This window comes from Phyllobates terribilis, unplaced genomic scaffold, assembly GCF_046119375.1.
Source record: "Phyllobates terribilis strain yellow unplaced genomic scaffold, ASM4611937v1 Scaffold_9__5_contigs__length_417890890, whole genome shotgun sequence".
Taxonomy (NCBI): domain Eukaryota; kingdom Metazoa; phylum Chordata; class Amphibia; order Anura; family Dendrobatidae; genus Phyllobates; species Phyllobates terribilis.
Window position 1 is genome coordinate 196,217,640 of NW_027362769.1, and position 22,830 is coordinate 196,240,469.

Sequence of the window (22,830 nt, forward strand, 5' to 3'; positions counted from 1 at the left end):
GATGCCCCCTGTAGCAAGTGTCTCCATTCTTTGAATGCCGTTATAATGGCCAACAATTCTTTGTTTCCAAAGTCGTAGTTCCTTTCTGCAGGTGATAACTTCTGTGAAAGAAAAGCTCAGGGATGCAACAGATTTCTCACCTGTTCACTGCGAAAGTATAGCCCCTATAGCACAGTCCGAGGCATCCACTTCCACTATGAAGGCCCGATCCGGGTCCGGATGTATGAGAATGGGAGCAGACGTGAATTTAGACTTCAACCTGTCAAATGCTGTCTGCGCTTGTGGCGACCAGACCAACGGCGTCTTTTTCCGTGTCAGTTGGGTAGTGGGTGAGACAATCTCCGAGAAATTTTTAATGAACCGTCTGTAGAAATTGGCGAATCCAATAAATCGTTGCACCTCCTTTAGTGTGTTGGGAATTGGCCACTCCTGAATGGCTTGAGTCTTGCTTGTATCCATGCTGAGACCCTGGAGAGAAATAACATACCCCAAAAATTGAATTTCCGACTCGTGAAACTCGCATTTCTCCAACTTGATGTACAACTGATTTTGCCGTAGACGATCCAACACCATTCTCACATGCCGCTGATGATCCTCGAAGTTGCTGGACAAAATTAAAATGTTATCCAAATAAACCACAACAAAAATATCGAGTATGTCTCTAAATATATCGTTTGCCAAGTGTTGACAAGTAGTCGGTGCGTTACGAAGTCCGAAAGGCATAACAAGATACTCAAAATGTCTGTAATACTCAAAATGTCTGTAACGTGACCGGAAAGCTGTTTTCCATTCGTCACCAGGGCGAATCAGTACTAAATTGTATGCTCCACGAAGGTCTAATTTTGTGAAGATTTTGGCATGTCGTATCCTCTGAAATAATTCAGGAATTAGTGGAAGTGGATAAGAATTTCTGACCGTAATTTTGTTGAGCTCATGATAATCAATACATGGTCGAAGTGAGCCGTCCTTCTTTTTCACGAAGAAGATTGGGGCACCGGCTGGAGAGGAAGATGGTCGTATAAACCCCTTAGTTAAATTCTCATCGATATACTCTTTGAGAGCTTTTAGTTCAGGTCCGGCCAAAGGATAAATGCTACCGAACGGAATCGCGGCGCCAGGTAAGAGTTCTATGGGGCAATCATACTGCCGGTGTGGTGGCAGCTTGTCCGCGTTCTTTTTATCACATACATCTGCAAAATCTTGATGTTCCATTGGTAGTTTTAGATCACTTACACATGCTGACCCGATTAAAGCTGATTCCCTGGAAGACATCTGCCGTTCTGGAAACTGCAATTCCTTTGTTGCCCAGTTGATAGTAGGGTTTTGTAATTGTAGCCACGGTAAGCCTAAGATTACAGGAAAGTGGGGAGAAGAGATCAGCCAAAACGACAGTCTTTCTGCATGGTCCGCCCCCATACGAACCTTCAGTGTTGCTGTTTAAAGGTAAACAGGCCCGGATGCTAACGGGGACCCATCCACGGTCTCCATTAATACCGGTGCGATTCTCCTCTGTGGACGTATACCGTGTTTTTAAGCGAATGCGATGTCCATGAAATTCCCACTGGCTCCAGAGTCAACCATAGCAGAGCTAGTAACCCAGTCGGACTGAATCTTTATCTTGAGAGGAATGTAGCAGTGTGAATTTTTCTTTGAGCTCTCCGAGGCCGAAGTAGTGGAGCCTACTGAAAGAACGGCTGCATTCACGGGTGAAGATGTTTCTGAAGCACAGTCGGAGAAATCGTAATCCTGGTCGGTTTCTTTATTCCGAGGAGGAATTTGATGAGAAATTACTGAGGCTTCGTCTGAGACGTCGTATTCGATCACTGCAGCCGTAGTCCTGCGAATTTTACTGGGACAATTTGAAATATAGTGACCAGATTTTCCGCAATAGAAGCATAAATGTTCTCTGAAACGATGTTCCTTGCGTGCGTCAGGGCGAGTCCTTTGAATTGCATCCACCTGCATAGGTTCCGACTCCACCTGAAGAGAGGACTTATTCTGAGTTTCTCTGGAGGGAGGAGAAAAGGATAGCAAGTTGTTATGATTAGCATCTGCCCATCTCTCTTGCCGATGTTCTGTGAGACGAACATCTATCCGAACACAATGGTTGATAAAGTCTCCCAGGGCAACAGGTGACTGCCCTCGTGCCAGCTCATCCTTAATTGCAGCGGATAAACCCCTCCTAAACACTGCATGTCTTGCCGAATCGCACCACGTAGTGTTCAGCACCCACCTCCGAAACTCCATTGCATATTCTACGACAGAGCGCTTTCCCTGTTGGAGTGTCAGTAGTGCGGCTTCTGCTGTGGCACTCCGATTGGGGTCACCAAACAATTGACCCATTGCAGCAATAAAGTCTTTCAGTGAATTTAAACACACATCATCGGCTTCAATCAGGGGATTTGCCCAGGCAAGAGCTTTGTTAGTTAACAGCATTATCATGGTTAATACTTTCGCTCAGGTGGGAAGTGAGCTGCCTGTGTAGAAAAATACAGTTGACACTGATTTAAAAACCCGCGGAATTTTTCTCTTTCTCCACCAAACCTGAATGGCGGGAGTTTAGGAGACGCCGGAGCCGGAGTTGGACGAGTCGGCCACATTAGCATTATGATAGATTTGAGTCTCTAATGCCGCTAGTTTTGTTTTAGTAGCCTGCAGGTCCCCATGAAGTCCTGTGATATATGTGCATACTTTCTTTAGACGCACCTCCACAGTATCTGACCCAGCGAACTCCATTCTTTTGAGGCTTGTGTATTCTGTCAGCTATATACTTTATACTTATGGAGATCGATAGCGTGGGTCGGAGTGAAGACAAACACGATATATCGTATTAACAGGATGTATTATAGCAGGCAGGTATATATTATAGCAGGCGGGTATAGGCAATAAGCGATCAGTACACAGTCTCTGGAAACGGATGTGATGTCAGTACAAACCGATAGATGTCCCAGGTCCAGAGACGCACAGTCCACGAGATCCTGAGCCCGGACCAGGCTCCTTGCAGGGAGCAGGCTGAACTGCAGCTGGATGCAGAGCGGGTCCTTGCACACAGATGAAAGTCCGGATAAACGGCAGGCAGGTAACAGGTGGGGAATCCCAATGTAGAGAAGCAACAGGCACGATGCAAGCGGATCCCGAATTGTCTCCATCGAGCACATCGGTGACTTCATTGGTCGGTGATCACACAGGAGCTGCCAGAAGCATCTTCAGACTTCTCTCCATCAACTATATTGGTGAAGTCAATGGTCGGTGATTACACAGGAGCTGCCGGCAGCGTCTCTAGACTTGTCTCCATCGAGCACATCGGGGACGTCATTGGTCAGTGATTACACAGGAACTGCAGAGTCTCCAGACTTGTCTCCATCGAGCACATCGGGGATGTCATTGGTTGGTGATTACAGAGGAGCTGCAGAGTCTCCAGACTTGTCTCCATCGAGTACATCAGGGATGTCATTGGTCAGTGATTACACAGGAGCTGCAGAGTCTCCAGATTTGTCTCCATCGAGCACATCGGGGATGTCATTGGTCAGTGATTACACAGGAACTGCAGAGTCTCCAGACTTGTCTCCATCGAGCACATCGGGGATGTCATTGGTCAGTGATCACACAGGAGCTGCCGGCAGCGTCTCCGGACTTGTCTCCATCGAGCACATCGGGTACGTCATTGGTTGGTGATTACACAGGAGCTGCCAGCAGCGTCTCCGGACTTGTCTCCATCGAGCACATCGGGGACGTCATTAGTCAGTGATTACACAGGAGCTGCAGAGTCTCCAGACTTGTCTCCATCGAGCACATCGGGGACGTCATTGGTTGGTGATTACACAGGAGCTGCCAGCAGCGGATCCTGATGATTTGTACATTCAGCGGCAGAACCTTCCTCAGACGACCATTAATGACCTCAGTGACAGCAGCCGAGGCCGGAGGTGCCGGGATTTCTGCACGTGGCTCAGACTCCAGACTGTAGAATCCAGAGGTTGTAATAATGCTGTGTCCTTGTTTCCACCATGTGCAGATCGATGACATCTCTGTCCGGTGATCTCCATCATCCACCACTTCTCCTTCTTGGGGATGTAATTTCCAAGTTGAGGAGTTTATCCACATAATCTGCACATATGATGTTCTCCTCTCATGTTCTATACAGCTATACAAACAATGGCGTACCTAGAGTCTGATGGGCCCCTGTGCAAAATTTGGACCTGCGCACCCCTCTTAATGTTGGTCCCCCATTATGTAGTAAAGTCCCCAATCTTGGGCCTCATCCCAGTATACACCCCCTTCCTGGTAAATACAGTTGCTTGTGAAAGTATTCATCCTCTTTGCCATTTTTCGTGTTTTAGAATTTCACTTTTTATTTTTGAGGGTTTGCATCAGTTCATGTAAACAACTTGCCGACGACTGTGAACATTTGGTTTTCTTTTTTATTCTGAAGCAAACAACAAATAGGACAAAATAACTGAAAAGTTCAGTGTGCATAACTGTGCACCCCCCTAAAGTCACTACTTTGTAGATCCTCCTTTTGTGGCAATTACAGCCTCAGATCGCTTTGGATAAGGAGGAGCTTTCCACATCTTCCACTGGGATTTTTACCTATTCCTTAAGGCAAAACTGCTCCAGCTCCTTCAACTTAGATGTTTCCTCTGGTCAACAGCGATCTTCAAGTCTGACCACAGTTTCTCAACTGGATTAAAGTCTGGGCTGTGAGTCGGCCACTCCAAAAAATTTACACGTTTCTCCTTAAACCACTCGAGTGTTGCTTTAGCAGTTTGCTTTGGGTCATTGTCTTGTTGGTAGATGAATCTCCGTCCCCCTCTCAAATCACTGACAGACTGAAACAGGTTTTGCTCCAGATTATCCCTGTATTTCACACCATCCATCTTCTCCTCGACTCGGACCATTTTCCCTGTTCCTGCTCCCAAAAAACATCCCCACAGCATGATGCTGCCACCACCATTTTTAACTGTGGGGAGGGTGTTCTTGGGGTGATGAGCTGTGTTGGTTTGGCGTCAGACATAGCATTTATCTTTGTGGCCAAAAAGTTCAATTTTGATTTCATCTGACCCCAGCACCTTCCTCCATACATTTCATACATTTGGGGAGTCTCCCACATGTCTTATGTCAAACGCAAAACAAACCTTAGAATTTCTGTGTAAGTAAAGGCTTTTTTCTGCCCACTCTTCCATAAAGGCCACCTCTATAGAGTGTACGGCTTATTTTGGTCATGTGGACTGATACTCCAGTGTCTGCAGTTCCTTCAGGGTTACCTTTTGACCTCTGCGCTGCCTCTCTGATTAATGCCCTCCTTGCCCGGGCTGAGGGTTTTGGAGAGCGCCCTCTCTTGGCAGGTATGTTGTGGTACCGTGTTCTTTTCATCAGATGATAATGGATTTGATGGAGCTCCGGGGGATCATCATATATTGAGAGATTATTTGATAACCCAACCCTGATTTGTACTTCTCAACAACTTTGTCTCTGACTTGTTTGGAGAAGATCTTCTTGACTTCATGGTGCTGTTTGGTTAGTGGTGCCTCTTGTTAATGGTGTTGCAGCCTCTGTGTCCTTTCATAAAAGGTAAAGTGTATATACTTCTTCACAAAAGGGGTGAATACATATGCACTTGCCAATTTTTAGTTATTTGATCCCATAAATTTGAATTCATGTCGATATTTTTCTCACTTCACCAACTTAGTGCTGATGTATTACACACAAATTGGATTCAAAAATATTTACAAGCAGGTTGTAATGTGACAAAATAGGTAAAAAGCTGAGGGGGTGAATACTTTCGTATGCCACTGTATGCCCCCATCCTGGGTCCTTCCTGGTATATATGTCCTTATTTCTGGGTCATTTCTTGATATGTTTCCCGTTCTGCCTCTGTATAATAAAACAAGTATCCTACTCACCTACCTCCAGTCCCTCGATGTGCGACCTCCTCTGCGCTCCTGCTATGGCGACACCAGACATCAGTGTCATGTAATGCCAATGCCTAGCACGCCAACATCAGTGTCATGTAATGCCAATGCCTAGCACGCCAACATCAGTGTCATGTAATGCCAATGCCTGGCACGCCAACATCAGTGTCATGTAATGCCAATGCCTGGCACGCCAACATCAGTGTCATGTAATGCCAAAGCCTGGCACGCCAACATCAGTGTCATGTAATGCCAATGCCTAGCACCCCAACATCAGTGTCATGTAATGCCAATGCCTAGCACCCCAACATCAGTGTCATGTAATGCCAATGCCTGGCACGCCAACATCAGTGTCATGTAATGCCAATGCCTGGCACGCCAACATCAGTGGCCAGCGGCGTGTATTGCAATGCAGGGAGCCGCAGAGTCCGCACGCTGCACTTCAGCTGAATGTGTCTGAAGACGTACAAGTCAAAGCAGAAGTTTCCATCCCCTATATATAAAGACTCATCTCCATGTTTTTCTCAATATCTGAGATGTAATCAGAATAAGCCTTTCCCGTTTAGGTCAATTACCACCAGAATAATGAGAGAGAGAGAAGGTTTGAGGCATTTTTATTACTTACTGCAGAGTCAGAAGTTTCCATACAGTAAGATTACTTTGTCTTTACACAATTCTGGACGGCCCATATGATGATGTCAGGTGTTTGGAGGCTTCTGTTTTATGGCAACATCTGAGTTAGAGACACATCTGTGAATGTATTTTAATGCACACCTGAAACACACTGCTTCTTTGTGTAGCATCATGGGAAAGTCTAAAGAAATCAGCCAAGCTATCAGGAAGGGAATTGTGGCCTTGCACGAGCCCGGTCGCACCCTCTATACTACATGCCCCTGTACACTTGTGGTTGTGTGTTACATCCCGCTATACACTGTCTGCATGTGTTATAATATTTCTTGATTTTCATTTATACCTAGTATAGGGCTGTCTGTCGGGGGTATGACCTTATCCCAAAAAGTATTATTCATACCGGTAGTATTATTGGGGAGTGGGGCTATTTATCCCGGCTGGTGTCATCGGGGGAGGGCTATTTATCCCGGCTGGTGTCATCAGGGGAGGGCTATTTATCCCGGCTGGTGTCATCGGGGGAGGACTATTCATCCCGGCTGGTGTCATCGGGGGAGGACTATTCATCCCGGCTGGTGTCATCGGGGGAGGGCTATTCATCCCAGCTGGTGTAATCGGGGAAGGACTATTCATCCCGGCTGGTGTCATCGGGGGAGGGCTATTTATCCCGGCTGGTGTCATCGGGGGAGGGCTATTCATCCCGGCTGGTGTCATCGGGGGAGGACTATTCATCCCCGCTGGTGTAATCGGGGGAGGGCTATTTATCCCGGCTGGTGTCATCGGGGGAGGGCTATGTATCCCGGCTGGTGTCATCGGAGGAGGACTATTTATCCCGGCTGGTGTCATCGGGGGAGGGCTATTTATCCCGGCTGGTGTCATCGGGGGAGGGCTATTTATCCCGGCTGGTGTCATCGGGGGAGGACTATTCATCCCGGCTGGTGTCATCGGGGGAGGACTATTCATCCCGGCTGGTGTCATCGGGGGAGGGCTATTTATCCCGGCTGGTGTCATCGGGGGAGGGCTATTTATCCTGGCTGGTGTCATCGGGGGAGGGCTATTTATCCCGGCTGGTGTCATCGGGGGAGGGCTATTTATCCCGGCTGGTGTCATCGGGGGAGGGCTATTTATCCCGGCTGGTGTCATCGGAGGAGGACTATTTATCCCGACTGGTGTCATCGGGGGAGGGCTATTTATCCTGGCTGGTGTCATCGGGGGAGGACTATTCATCCCGGCTGGTGTCATCGGGGGAGGACTATTTATCCCGGCTGGTGTCATCGGGGGAGGGCTATTTATCCCGGCTGGTGTCATCGGGGGAGGGCTATTTATCCCGGCTGGTGTCATCGGGGGAGGACTATTCATCCCGGCTGGTGTCATCGGGGGAGGGCTATTTATCCCGGCTGGTGTCATCGGGGGAGGACTATTCATCCCGGCTGGTGTCATCGGGGGAGGACTATTTATCCCGGCTGGTGTCATCGGGGGAGGGCTATTTATCCCGGCTGGTGTCATCGGGGAGGGCTATTTATCCCGGCTGGTGTCATCGGGGGAGGACTATTCATCCCGGCTGGTGTCATCGGGGGAGGGCTATTTATCCCGGCTGGTGTCATCGGGGGAGGACTATTTATCCCGGCTGGTGTCATCGGGGGAGGGCTATTTATCCCGGCTGGTGTCATCGGGGGAGGACTATTTATCCCGGCTGGTGTCATCGGGGGAGGGCTATTTATCCCGGCTGGTGTCATCAGGGGAGGACTATTCATCCCAGCTGGTGTAATCGGGGGAGGGCTATTTATCCCGGCTGGTGTCATCGGGGGAGGGCTATTTATCCCGGCTGGTGTCATCGGGGGAGGACTATTTATCCCGGCTGGTGTCATCGGGGGAGGGCTATTTATCCCGGCTGGTGTCATCGGGGGAGGGCTATTCATCCCGGCTGGTGTCATCGGGGGAGGGCTATTTATCCCGGCTGGTGTAATCGGGGGAGGGCTATTTATCCCGGCTGGTGTCATCGGGGGAGGACTATTTATCCCGGCTGGTGTAGTTGGGGCCTCAGCGGTCAGACGTGTTTTGCAGGTTAAGGATTGTATACCAGTCCGCTGCGAATGATGAGTGACTGGTTCTGACATGTTTTCCTCTGACAGGTCGGGGGGTTCATGTATTCAGTGTCCACAACACAAGTCACCCCTCAGGTCAGTGTCATCCTCATCATGTACCCTGCAATTCCTAGACGATATATTATCAATATACAGGGGGTCCGGGGCAGGGGTCTCGGCTGGGGTATATTATCAGTATACAGGGGGTCCGGGGCAGAAGTCTCAGCTGGGGTATATTTTCAGTATACAGGGGGTCCGGGGCTGAGGTCTCGGCTGGGGTATATTATCAGTATATAGGGGGTCCGGGGCAGGGGTCTCGGCTGGGGTATATTATCAGTATACAGGGGGTCCGGGGCAGAGATCTCGGCTGAGGTATATTATCAGTATACAGGGGGTCCGGGGCAGGGGTCTCGGCTGGGGTATATTATCAGTATACAGGGCGTCCAGGGCTGGGGTCTCGGCAGGGGTATATTATCCAGTATACAGGGGGTCCGGGGCAGAGATCTCGGCTGGGGTATATTATCAGTATACAGGGCGTCTAGGGCTGGGGTCTCGGCTGGGGCATATTATCAGTATACAGGGGGTCCGGGGCAGAAGTCTCAGCTGGGGTATATTTTCAGTATACAGGGGGTCCGGGGCTGAGGTCTCGGCTGGGGTATATTATCAGTATATAGGGGGTCCGGGGCAGGGGTCTCGGCTGGGGTATATTATCAGTATACAGGGGGTCCGGGGCAGAGATCTCGGCTGAGGTATATTATCAGTATACAGGGGGTCTGGGGCAGGGGTCTCGGCTGGGGTATATTATCAGTATACAGGGCGTCCAGGGCTGGGGTCTCGGCAGGGGTATATTATCAGTATACAGGGGGTCCGGGGCAGAGATCTCGGCTGGGGTATATTATCAGTATACAGGGCGTCTAGGGCTGGGGTCTCGGCTGGGGCATATTATCAGTATACAGGGGGTCCGGGGCTGAGGTCTCAGCTGGGGTATATTATCAGTATACAGGGGGTTCGGGGCAGGGGTCTCGGCTGGGGTATATTATCAGTATACAGGGGGTCCGGGGCTGGGGTCTCGGCTGGGGCATATTACCAGTATACAGGGGGTCCGGGGCTGAGGTCTCGGCTGGGGTATATTATCAGTATACAGGGCGTCTAGGGCTGGGGTCTCGGCTGGGGCATATTATCAGTATACAGGGGGTCCGGGGCAGAGATCTTGGCTGAGGTATATTATCAGTATACAGGGGGTCCGGGCAGAGATCTCAGCAGGGGTATATTTTCAGTATACAGGGGGTCCGGGGCAGAGATCTCGGCTGGGGTATATTATCAGTATACAGGGCGTCCAGGGCTGGGGTCTCGGCAGGGGTATATTATCAGTATACAGGGGGTCCGGGGCACAGATCTCGGCTGGGGTATATTATCAGTATACAGGGGGTCCGGGGCAGAGGTCTCGGCTGGGGTATATTATCAGTATACAGGGGGTCCGGGGCTGGGGTCTCGGCTGGGGTATATTATCAATATACAGGGGGTCCGGGACAGAGGTCTCGGCTGGGGTATATTATCAGTATACAGGGCGTCCAGGGCTGGGGTCTCGGCTGGGGTATATTATCAGTATACAGGGGGTCCGGGGCTGAGGTCTCGGCTGGGGTATATTATCAATATACAGGGGGTTCGGGGCAGGGGTCTCAGCTGGCGTATATTTTCAGTATACAGGGGGTCCGGGGCAGAGGTCTCGGCTGGGGTATATTTTCAGTATACAGGGGGTTTGGGGCAGGGGTCTTGACTGGGGTATATTATCAGTATATAGGGGGTCCGGGGCAGGGGTCTCAGCTGGGGTATATTTTCAGTATACAGGGGGTCCGGGGCAGGGGTCTCAGCTGGGGTATATTTTCAGTATACAGGGGGTCCGGGGCAGGGGTCTCAGCTGGGGTATATTTTCAGTATACAGGGGGTCCGGGGTAGAGGTCTCAGCTGGGCTATATTTTCAGTATACAGGGGGTCCGGGGCAGGGGTCTCTGCTGGGGTATATTATCAGTATACATGGGGTCCGGGGCAGAGGTCTCAGCTAGGGTATATTTTCAGTATACAGGGGGTCCGGGGCAGGGGTCTCAGCTGGGGTATATTTTCAGTATACAGGAGGTCCGGGGCAGAGGTCTCAGCTGGGGTATATTTTCACTATACAGGGGGTCCGGGGCAGAGGTCTCGGCTGGGGTATATTTTCAGTATACAGGGGGTCCGGAGCAGGGGTCTCGGCTGGGGTATATTATCAGTATACAGGGGGTCCGGGGCAGAGATCTCGGCTGGGGTATATTATCAGTATACAGGGCGTCCAGGGCTGGGGTCTCGGCAGGGGTATATTATCAGTATACAGGGGGTCCGGGGCACAGATCTCGGCTGGGGTATATTATCAGTATACAGGGGGTCCGGGGCAGAGGTCTCGGCTGGGGTATATTATCAGTATACAGGGGGTCCGGGGCTGGGGTCTCGGCTGGGGTATATTATCAATATACAGGGGGTCCGGGACAGAGGTCTCGGCTGGGGTATATTATCAGTATACAGGGCGTCCAGGGCTGGGGTCTCGGCTGGGGTATATTATCAGTATACAGGGGGTCCGGGGCTGAGGTCTCGGCTGGGGTATATTATCAATATACAGGGGGTTCGGGGCAGGGGTCTCAGCTGGCGTATATTTTCAGTATACAGGGGGTCCGGGGCAGAGGTCTCGGCTGGGGTATATTTTCAGTATACAGGGGGTCTGGGGCAGGGGTCTTGGCTGGGGTATATTATCAGTATATAGGGGGTCCGGGGCAGGGGTCTCAGCTGGGGTATATTTTCAGTATACAGGGGGTCCGGGGCAGGGGTCTCAGCTGGGGTATATTTTCAGTATACAGGGGGTCCGGGGCAGGGGTCTCAGCTGGGGTATATTTTCAGTATACAGGGGGTCCGGGGTAGAGGTCTCAGCTGGGCTATATTTTCAGTATACAGGGGGTCCGGGGCAGGGGTCTCTGCTGGGGTATATTATCAGTATACATGGGGTCCGGGGCAGGGGTCTCAGCTAGGGTATATTTTCAGTATACAGGGGGTCCGGGGCAGGGGTCTCAGCTGGGGTATATTTTCAGTATACAGGAGGTCCGGGGCAGAGGTCTCAGCTGGGGTATATTTTCACTATACAGGGGGTCCGGGGCAGAGGTCTCGGCTGGGGTATATTTTCAGTATACAGGGGGTTCGGAGCAGGGGTCTCGGCTGGGGTATATTATCAGTATACAGGGGGTCCGGAGCAGGGGTCTCGGCTGGGGTATATTATCAGTATACAGGAGGTCAGGGGCAGAGGTCTCAGCTGGGGTATATTTTCAGTATACAGGGGGTCCGGGGCAGGGGTCTCAGCTGGGGTATATTTTCAGTATACAGGGGGTCCGGGGCTGAGGTCTCGGCTGGGGTATATTATCAGTATATAGGGGGTCCGGGGCAGGGGTCTCGGCTGGGGTATATTATCAGTATACAGGGGGTCTGGGGCAGGGGTCTCAGCTGGGGTATATTTTCAGTATACAGGGGGTCCGGGACAGAGGTCTCGGCTGGGGTATATTTTCAGTATACAGGGGGTCCGGGGCAGGGGTCTCGGCTGGGGTATATTATCAGTATACAGGGGGTCCGGGGCAGGGGTCTCAGCTGGGGTATATTTTCAGTATACAGGGGGTCCGGGGCAGGGGTCTCAGCTGGGGTATATTTTCAGTATACAGGGGGTCCGGGGCTGAGGTCTCAGCTGGCGTATATTATCAGTATACAGGGGGTCCGGGGCAGGGGTCTCGGCTGGGGTATATTTTCAGTATACAGGGGGTCCGGGGCAGGGGTCTCGGCTGGGGTATATTATCAGTATGCAGGGGGTCCGGGGCAGGGGTCTCAACTGGGGTTTATTTTCAGTATACAGGGGGTCCGGGGCAGGGGTCTCAGCTGGGGTATATTTTCAGTATACAGGGGGTCCGGGGCTGAGGTCTCGGCTGGGGTATATTATCAGTATATAGGGGGTCCGGGGCAGGGGTCTCGGCTGGGGTATATTATCAGTATACAGGGGGTCCGGGGCAGGGGTCTCAGCTGGGGTATATTTTCAGTATACAGGGGGTCCGGGACAGAGGTCTCGGCTGGGGTATATTTTCAGTATACAGGGGGTCCGGGGCAGGGGTCTCGGCTGGGGTATATTATCAGTATACAGGGGGTCCGGGGCAGGGGTCTCAGCTGGGGTATATTTTCAGTATACAGGGGGTCCGGGGCAGGGGTCTCAGCTGGGGTATATTTTCAGTATACAGGGGGTCCGGGGCTGAGGTCTCAGCTGGCGTATATTATCAGTATACAGGGGGTCCGGGGCAGGGGTCTCGGCTGGGGTATATTTTCAGTATACAGGGGGTCCGGGGCAGGGGTCTCGGCTGGGGTATATTATCAGTATGCAGGGGGTCCGGGGCAGGGGTCTCAACTGGGGTATATTTTCAGTATACAGGGGGTCCGGGGCAGGGGTCTCAGCTGGGGTATATTTTCAGTATACAGGGGGTCCGGGGCTGAGGTCTCGGCTGGGGTATATTATCAGTATACAGGGGGTCCGGGGCAGGGGTCTCGGCTGGGGTATATTATCAGTATACAGGGGGTCCGGGGCAGAGGTCTCGGCTGGGATATATTATCAGTATACAGGGGGTCCGGGGCTGGGGTCTCGGCTGGGGTATATTATCAGTATACAGGGGGTCCGGGGCAGGGGTCTCAGCTGGGGTATATTATCAGTATACAGGGGGTCCGGGGCAGAGGTCTCGGCTGGGATATATTATCAGTATACAGGGGGTCCGGGTAGGGTTGTCGGTTGGACCGGGGTCTGAGTCCTGATGTTTTTTCTTTGCTGCAGACTTTTATATCCTTGAAGACAATGCTGTTCTACAAGAAGTCGTGTCACAGAAGGAAATCTTCAGAAGTGAAGTAAAAATGGTTCCCATTGAGGACTATGGTAATGACGAGGCCGGGTTTATTAGGCAGAAGTGGGATTTATTAGTTGGGAGTAGGGTCTATTAGGCAGGGGTGCGGTCTATTAGGCAGGGGTGCGGTCTATTAGGCATGGGTGCGGTCTATTAGGCAGGGGTGCGGTCTATTAGGCAGGGGTGCGGTCTATTAGGCAGGGGTGCGGTCTATTAGGCGGGGGTGCGGTCTATTAGGCAGGGGTGCGGTCTATTAGGCATGGGTGCGGTCTATTAGGCAGGGGTGCGGTCTATTAGGCAGGGGTGCGGTCTATTAGGCAGGGGTGCGGTCTATTAGGCAGGGGTGCGGTCTATTAGGCAGGGGTGCGGTCTATTAGGTGGGGGGTGCGGTCTATTAGGCAGGGGTGCGGTCTATTAGGCATGGGTGCGGTCTATTAGGCAGGGGTGCGGTCTATTAGGCAGGGGTGCGGTCTATTAGGCAGGGGTGCGGTCTATTAGGCAGGGGTGCGGTCTATTAGGCAGGGGTGCGGTCTATTAGGCAGGGGTGCGGTCTATTAGGCGGGGGTGCGGTCTATTAGGCAGGGGTGCGGTCTATTAGGCATGGGTGCGGTCTATTAGGCAGGGGTGCGGTCTATTAGGCAGGGGTGCGGTCTATTAGGCAGGGGTGCGGTCTATTAGGCATGGGTGCAGTTTATATTTATAAAAAAATTGCAACGAATCCCTGGTATATATATGAGTATATGTATGTATGTATATATGTATATATATACACACATACACACGTGTCCTAGAGGGCATTATTACCTATAAATACATCCAACGAAGAAAAAATGCCAGGACCAAAATACCTCCACATTGCTTAAAAAGATGTCAATTTTATTGAATAAAAGACAAAAACAAATATTATAAGAATCCAACGACAGAGACGGCCCAGTACTATATATACTGTAAGTGAGATAGGTAGAGAGAAGACAATATACGGTATATGTGTGCACTCAAAGTGAGTATATAATCACCATAATCATAAATCAGTGTATTTGTGGATTAAACCTACATCCATGATTGGTGCCATCCCTCAGCTTTAAGCATATAAGCAATCCATGAATCTAGAGTAATATCGTCACCGCTCACTCACCCACAACCAATGCGCACTTCACAATAGCTTCATCAGGGGTGATTAATGAAGGAACGAGCCCTCCGTAATAAAGGGCATCGAGCCAATCAAATCTGGGGCGAGTACAGGTGCTGCATAGTAAAAAACCACGAACGTGTCCCAGGGTCACCTGACCACCGCATCATCAGATCACCTGACCACCGCATCATCTATCTATCTATTATCTATCTATTATCTATCTATTATAATATCTGTGTACTAGCTATTGAACCCGTTCTACGCCCGGGTGGCGAGCATTTTTGGTATATGGTCTCTCATGCTGGTATGTGCTGCCCCATCCTGTCCCCACCTCCCAATCCTTGTATGCGTGGCGCCCCTCCCCCCAATCCTGGTATGCGTGGCACCCCTCCCCCCCAATCCTGGTATGCGTGGCACCCCTCCCCCCTCAATCCTGGTATGCGTGGCACCCCTCCCCCCTCAATCCTGGTATGCGTGGCGCCCCTTCCCCCAATCCTGGTATGCATGGGCCCCTCCCCCCCAATCCTGGAATGCATGGGCCCCTCTCTCCCCAATCCTGGTATGCATGCCCCCCCCCAATCCTGGTATGCATGGGCCCCTTCCCCCCAATCCTGGTATGCATGGGCCCCTCCCCCCAATCCTAGTATGCATGGGCCCCTCCCCCCCATCCTGGTATGCATGACTCCCTCCCCCCCATGCTGGTATGCATGGCACCCCTCATCCCCAATCCTGGTATGTATGTGACGCGCCCCCTGGGCCGTGTGTGTGTGGGGATACCCGGAACCGGGCCTGTTGTGGACGCTGGGGGTTGTAGTCTCCGTGGCGGCGACCCGGTCCGTGCCCAGGGCGGTCAAACTAAATGGCAGTCTATAAGCTGAATGTCCGACTACGCCACCCGTGGATTGCGGTCAGAGTGAACCGCCGCTGCAGGGCAGACCGCTGAAGCTGGTGTTGTGGGTGCAGCAGAGCGTAGCATAACTCCCCACGGGAGGAGTATAGCCTCAGGGCAGCGAGTGTGGATGTTGGGGGTGATGGTGCGCGGGAGCAGCAGTAACGACACAGAGTCCTGTAATGCAGTCCAGGGTATTTACTCACAGTTCTTTATCCACGTTACTCCAGCTGGTCATAACGTCCCACGTCGCACTGTGTTCACCAGGTGAGGGGCTCGGCCTACTCTCAGATAACTTTGGAGCGTTTCACAGGACCCCCTTTGTGTGTCCTTTCTCTGGCCTGTCATACCCCGCCAGTGACCTCACTTCTGTCCGGCTGCCTCGGGCCTTCTCTGGTAAACCTTGGCGCCAGTTTCCCTGACCCTATGTGGTGCCTTCCTAGCGGGTGTAGCGAGGGGCTGCGCCACGTAAAATGTCACAGCCTCCGGTTTCTAGCTGAGGGTAGTTCCCCGCCTCCACCAGTTTCGGGGACCAGTTTCCCCCTTCGGCCTGACCCTTCTACGCAGGTAGATTCGGGTGTGCGGTGGCGACTCGCCGGTCCACACCCCTGGGGTCCCTTCGTTCCTTGTTCCTGGAGCCTCCACCGCTCCTTTTCCTTCCTTCTCCTTCCTCCAGGCCCCGGCCTCTCTCTTAGGCCTGCCTGCGGCGCAGAGCTCATGCAGAGCCTCTGCTCCCACCTCCTGCTCCCTCTTCTCTCTGTCTGTACTCAACTTCTCTCTATCTCTAAGATGGTGCCCCCCTTTTATACCTCCCTCTAGGTGCACCCAGGAACTGCCCTCTCCCTCCTATGCACTACAGGGTTCCCCTTCCTCGGTGTTCCCTCCCCCCACTCCAGCCAGGGACAGGGACTGTCGTGCTCTACTTGGAGCATATCGGTCGCCCTGCCCCCCGGCAATGTGGTGTAATGCATGCAGGTGTCGGGGTCCTGATCCACACTCCATCCTTACCTGGAAGTGAGATATCGCACATCTGGTTGAGATGCAATACCTCTGTAGCGGCCGAACCCTCAGGGTGCTACATATGTTTATCTGCTGTGTCTAACATCATGTCCTCCCTCTATCTTAAACTGAATCTCTCTAAAACTGAACTCCTCATGTTTCCCCCCTCTACTAACCCAACTCTACCTAACATCGAAATTACCTTGGAGGGGTCAACCATAACTCCCAGCAGCACACCCGCTGCCTGGGGGTCATATTCGACACTAACCTTTCCTTTACTCCCCATATCCGATCACTCACTCGCTCTTGTCACCTTATAAACATCTCCAGAATCCGATCTTTTCTCACTTTTGAAACTGCTAAAACTCTTACTGTCTCTTATTCACTCTCGTCTGGACTACTGCAACTCTCTTCTGATCGGTCTCCCTCTTACCAAAATTTCCCCTCTCCAATCCGTCCTGAATGCAGCAGCCAGGGTCGTATTTCTGTCCAGCCGCTTCACCGATGCCTCCACCTTGTGCCAGTTATTACACTGGTTACCCATTCACTACAGGGTCCAATATAAACTCATTGCTCTCACCCACAAAGCTCTCTACAGTTCTGCACCGCCTTATATCTCATCTCTATCGCCCTACACGTGCCCTCCATTCTACAAATGACCTAAGACTAACATCCCCCATAATCCGAACCTTGCACCTCCGTCTCCAAGACTTCTCTCGTGGACTTCCAGTTCTCTGGAATGCTCTACCCCAGATGATCCGATTGATGCCTAGCCCCGATGTCTTCAAGCGCGCTTTAAAAACCCATCTCTTTAAACAAGCCGACCACCTCAACTACTCAGTAAACTAACCTTCCCCTGTTCCCTCCTAAATACTATTCAGAATCTGCCCCCTACTGTTCATCTGTCTCTACACCCTCCATGCACACGATAACTGCACTCGGTACTTTATTATTGCACTTGAACATACAGGCTGATGACCGGATCATACAGCTTTATATGATAATCCCGACTTATTATAATTGCCCGACCTGATATAACAAGCACTTTTCACCTATTGTGTCCCCCCATTTCCTTGTAGAATGTAAGCAGCGAGCAGCCGGACCCTCGCTCCTGATGTGACTGTTTAAACTGTCTCACCTTGTATTGAATTTATTGTTTGTACATGTCCCCGCTTAATTGTAAAGTGCTGCGGAATATGCTGGCGCTATATAAATAAAAATTATTATTATTATTATTATGGCACCCCTCATCCCCAATCCTGATATGTATGGTACCCCTCATTCTGGTATGCATGGCACCCCTCATCCCAGAAACCTGGTATGCATTGCACCCCTCATCCTTATCCTGGTATGCATGGTACTCCTCATCCTGGTATGCATGGTACCCCTCATCCTGCTATGCATGGTACCCCTCACCCCCAATCCTGGTATGCATGGTACCCCTCATCCTGGTATGCATGGTACCCCTCACCCCCCAATCCTGGTATGCATGGTACACCTCATCCCTGTTCTGGTATGCATGGTACCCCCCCATCCTGGTATGTATGGTACCCTTCATCCCAATCCTGGTATGCATGGTACCCCTCACCCCCCAATCCTGGTATGCATGGTCCCCTCAACCCCCAATCCTGGTATGCATGGTCTCCTCACCCCCCAATCCTGGTATGCATGGTCCCCTCAACCCCCAATCCTGGTATGCATGGTCTCCTCACCCCCCAATCCTGGTATGCATGATCCCCTCAACCCCCAATCCTGGTATGCACGGTCCCCTCACTCCGCAGTCCTGGTATGTGTGGTACCCCTCATCCTGGTATGTGTGGCCCCCTCAACCCCCAATCCTGGTATGTGTGGTCCCCTCAACCCCCAATCCTGATATGTGTGGCCCCCTCAACCCCCAATCCTGATATGTGTGGTCCCCTCACCCCCCAATCCTGGTATGTGTGGCCTCCTCACCCCCCAATCCTGGTATGCGTGGCCCCCTCACCCCCCAATCCTGGTATGTGTGGCCTCCTCATCCCTTTCACGCTGCACACATACAAAAAAATAAACAGTTATACTCACCTTTCTTCTCTGTGCTCCAGCGCTGCTGCGTCCTCTTCTGCCGGAGGCCGGGGGAGGAGTGCGGGCCGGAGCACCGCGCTGTCCGGCGCCATTTTGCTGAAGAAACACTGTAAATGTGTCTTCAGTAAAATGGCGCTGGATAGCGCTATGCACATGCGCCTATCCGACGCCTCACTTCTGCTCCGGTCTCCAGCGAAGAGAGGCGCCACGGCAACGCTCCTCCCCGTCAGGTAAGTATGTAAGTATGGTGCCGGAGATCGCGGTATGCGTTCAGTGTCTACACATACCCCGATCTCCGGCGCCATACACCTCCTCTTACCTGTAACGGCTCCATGCGTTCTCTCTGCAGCCGGACTGCGCGTCACACATGCTCAGTCTATAAAGGCTTCAGACAGAGGGACGCAGCCCCCGTTATATTATAGATCTGATGTATTATTTATATGATCAGAGATTTCTTGAGCACTATGTCACATTATACCTATATAAAGTATGTGTATATATAGTACTGGGCCGTCTCTGTCGTTGGATTCTTATAATATTTGTTTTTGTCTTTTATTCAATAAAATGTACATCTTTTTAAACAATGTGGAGGTATTTTGGTCCTGGCATTTTTATTTTGTTGGATTTATTTAAGATTTGGGGTATTATTATGTGAAAAGAAAAGAAAGGGCGCATGTGTAGACTCACAGGGCTATTTGCTTAATTTAAAAAGTGCCAGTACACTCACCTGTGAAGGTTGTGTACGTCTACACAACCAAGATTAAGCGTGTAATTAATGAGGCTCCGGGTCACCTCTATTTGTAGTACCGTCCTGTCGGTGTTTGCCTCGCAACTCCGTGCTCCTCAAGTGGTTACACGATCCTGCTGGACCAGATACTACGTCACCGCAGGTCCTCAGTAGTTTAACCCGGTGGTTGGATACCGCAGGTCCTCAAACATCCAAATAGACCAGGCCGCTCCTGCCGCTTTAGCTCCGCATGGAGATATCTCACAAGTAAACAATGGTGCAGCGGTCTCAGGGAGCGCCAAAGGAATACTGGACAATTTAGTAGATGTCAACCGACTTTTATTCTTCCTCCAATACCACTGCCACAACGCGTTTCAACGGTCTAAGCCGTCTTCATCAGGTGGGGTATTATTAGGCGGGGATGGGATATTATTGGGTGGGGTTTATTAGGCGGGGGTGGGGTATTATTAGGCGGGGTGGGGTATTATTGGGTGGGGTTTATTAGGCAGGGGTGGGGTATTATTAGGCGGGGGTGGGGATTTATTGTGTTGGGTATTATTAGGCGGGGGTGGCGTTCAGTAGGCGGGGTAGGGTTAACGTGTGGGGGTGGGGCAGACTCCTGGATCTAACGCCTGTCTCTTATTTTAGAGCTTCCTCTGCGACTGTCTTATCCTCGGGACTTTACGAAGCAGAACCGCTATCCTCTCCTCCTCATTGTGTAAGTAATATCCTCTGGTCGGGGTCAGGGGACCCTTGTAGCAACCTCACGCTCACGCATGCTGCCGTGCAGTCATAACGGTTTGCGCCTGTTCACACCACTCACTTGTTCTGTTCGGAGGTGCTGCTCAGCTTTCTTGGTTTTGTAGCCTTCATAATGACGGCAGCGAAAGGGCGCCAAAATAATGATTGGGTTTACAGTAAAGGAAATGAAAGACCGTCCTGTAATGTAAGATGATGGCGGCATTGTCCTGTAATAAGACGTCATGATGTCACCGACCTCACGGGCTGCTCAGGACAGCAGAGACGCGGATGACTGATGGCAGCGGTCAGGACTAGAAGGAACTGAACATTCACCAGGCAGGAGAAGTAGCCTGAGCATTGCTGGATATGGCGGTAGTATCAGGAGTGGTTCTAGGATTGAGAGATATTATATTAGTAGTAATAGTAGTGGTATAGTAATGTCAGTAGTATGGGAATATCATATTAGTAATACAATATTAGTAATTAAAAGTAGTATATGCCGGATATTACAGTATTAGTAGTAGTAGTGGTAGTATATGCCGGATATTACAGTATTAGTAGTAGTAGTGGTAGTATATGCCGGATATTACAGTATTAGTAGTAGTAGTGGTAGTATATGCTGGATATTACAGTATTAGTAGTAGTAGTGGTAGTATATGCCGGATATTACAGTATTAGTAGTAGTAGTGGTAGTATATGCCGGATATTACAGTATTAGTAGTAGTAGCGGTAGTATATGCTGGATATTACAGTATTAGTAGTAGTAGCGGTAGTATATGCTGGATATTACAGTATTAGTAGTAGTAGCGGTAGAATATGCCGGATATTACAGTATTAGTAGTAGTAGTGGTAGAATATGCCGGATATTACAGTATTAGTAGTAGTAGTGGTAGTATATGCTGGATATTACAGTATTAGTAGTAGTAGTGGTAGCATATGCCGGATATTACAGTATTAGTAGTAGTAGCGGTAGTATATGCTGGATATTACAGTATTAGTAGTAGTAGCGGTAGTATATGCCGGATATTACAGTATTAGTAGTAGTGGTAGTATATGCCGGATATTACAGTATTAGTAGTAGTAGTGGTAGTATATGCTGGATATTACAGTATTAGTAGTAGTAGTGGTAGTATATGCCGGATATTACAGTATTAGTAGTAGTAGCGGTAGTATATGCTGGATATTACAGTATTAGTAGTAGTAGCGGTAGTATATGCTGGATATTACAGTATTAGTAGTAGTAGTGTTAGTATATGCCGGATATTACAGTATTAGTAGTAGCGGTAGTATATGCTGGATATTACAGTATTAGTAGTAGTAGCGGTAGTATATGCCGGATATTACAGTATTAGTAGTAGTGGTAGTATATGCTGGATATTACAGTATTAGTAGTAGTAGTGGTAGTCTATGCCGGATATTACAGTATTAGTAGTAGTAGTGGTAGTATATGCCGGATATTACAGTATTAGTAGTAGTAGCGGTAGTATATGCTGGATATTACAGTATTAGTAGTAGTAGCGGTAGTATATGCCGGATATTACAGTATTAGTAGTAGTAGTGGTAGTATATGCCGGATATTACAGTATTAGTAGTAGTAGCGGTAGTATATGCTGGATATTACAGTATTAGTAGTAGTAGCGGTAGTATATGCCGGATATTACAGTATTAGTAGTAGTAGCGGTAGTATATGCCGGATATTACAGTATTAGTAGTAGTGGTAGTATATGCTGGATATTACAGTATTAGTAGTAGTAGTGGTAGTCTATGCCGGATATTACAGTATTAGTAGTAGTAGTGGTAGTATATGCCGGATATTACAGTATTAGTAGTAGTGGTAGTATATGCCGCATATTACAGTATTAGTAGTAGTAGTGGTAGTATATGCCAGATATTACAGTATTAGTAGTAGTAGCGGTAGTATATGCCGGATATTACAGTATTAGTAGTAGTAGCGGTAGTATATGCCGGATATTACAGTATTAGTAGTAGTAGCGGTAGTATATGCTGGATATTACAGTATTAGTAGTAGTAGCGGTAGTATATGCCGGATATTACAGTATTAGTAGTAGTAGCGGTAGTATATGCCGGATATTACAGTATTAGTAGTAGTAGTGGTAGTATATGCCGGATATTACAGTATTAGTAGTAGTAGCAGTAGTATATGCCGGATATTACAGTATTAGTAGTAGTAGCTGTAGTATATGCCGGATATTACAGTATTAGTAGTAGTAGCTGTAGTATATGCTGGATATTACAGTATTAGTAGTAGTAGTGTTAGTATATGCCGGATATTACAGTATTAGTAGTAGCGGTAGTATATGCCAGATATTACAGTATTAGTAGTAGTAGCGGTAGTATATGCTGGATATTACAGTATTAGTAGTAGTAGCGGTAGTATATGCCGGATATTACAGTATTAGTAGTAGTAGTGGTAGTATATGCTAGATATTACAGTATTAGTAGTAGTAGCGTTAGTATATGCTGGATATTACAGTATTAGTAGTAGTAGTGGTAGTATATGCTAGATATTACAGTATTAGTAGTAGTGGTAGTATATGCCGGATATTACAGTATTAGTAGTAGAGGTAGTATATGCTGGATATTACAGTAATAGTAGTAGTGGTAGTATATGCTGGATATTACAGTATTAGTAGTTGTAGCGGTAGTATATGCTGGATATTACAGTATTAGTATAAGTAGTAGCGGTAGTATATGCTGGAT

At 49.7% G+C, this 22,830-nt stretch overlaps 1 protein-coding gene across 1 annotated transcript in view; it reads left to right on the forward strand.

The window, feature by feature from the left end:
- The window catches only part of DPP10 (dipeptidyl peptidase like 10), a 685,122-nt gene that overhangs the window by 225,795 nt on the left and 436,497 nt on the right, over window positions 1-22,830 (forward strand). The window contains exons 13-15 of the mRNA XM_073646140.1: window positions 8,669-8,716; window positions 13,494-13,592; window positions 20,017-20,086. Coding sequence (XP_073502241.1) covers window positions 8,669-8,716; window positions 13,494-13,592; window positions 20,017-20,086 — 217 coding nt within the window. The remainder of the gene's footprint in view (window positions 1-8,668; window positions 8,717-13,493; window positions 13,593-20,016; window positions 20,087-22,830) is intronic.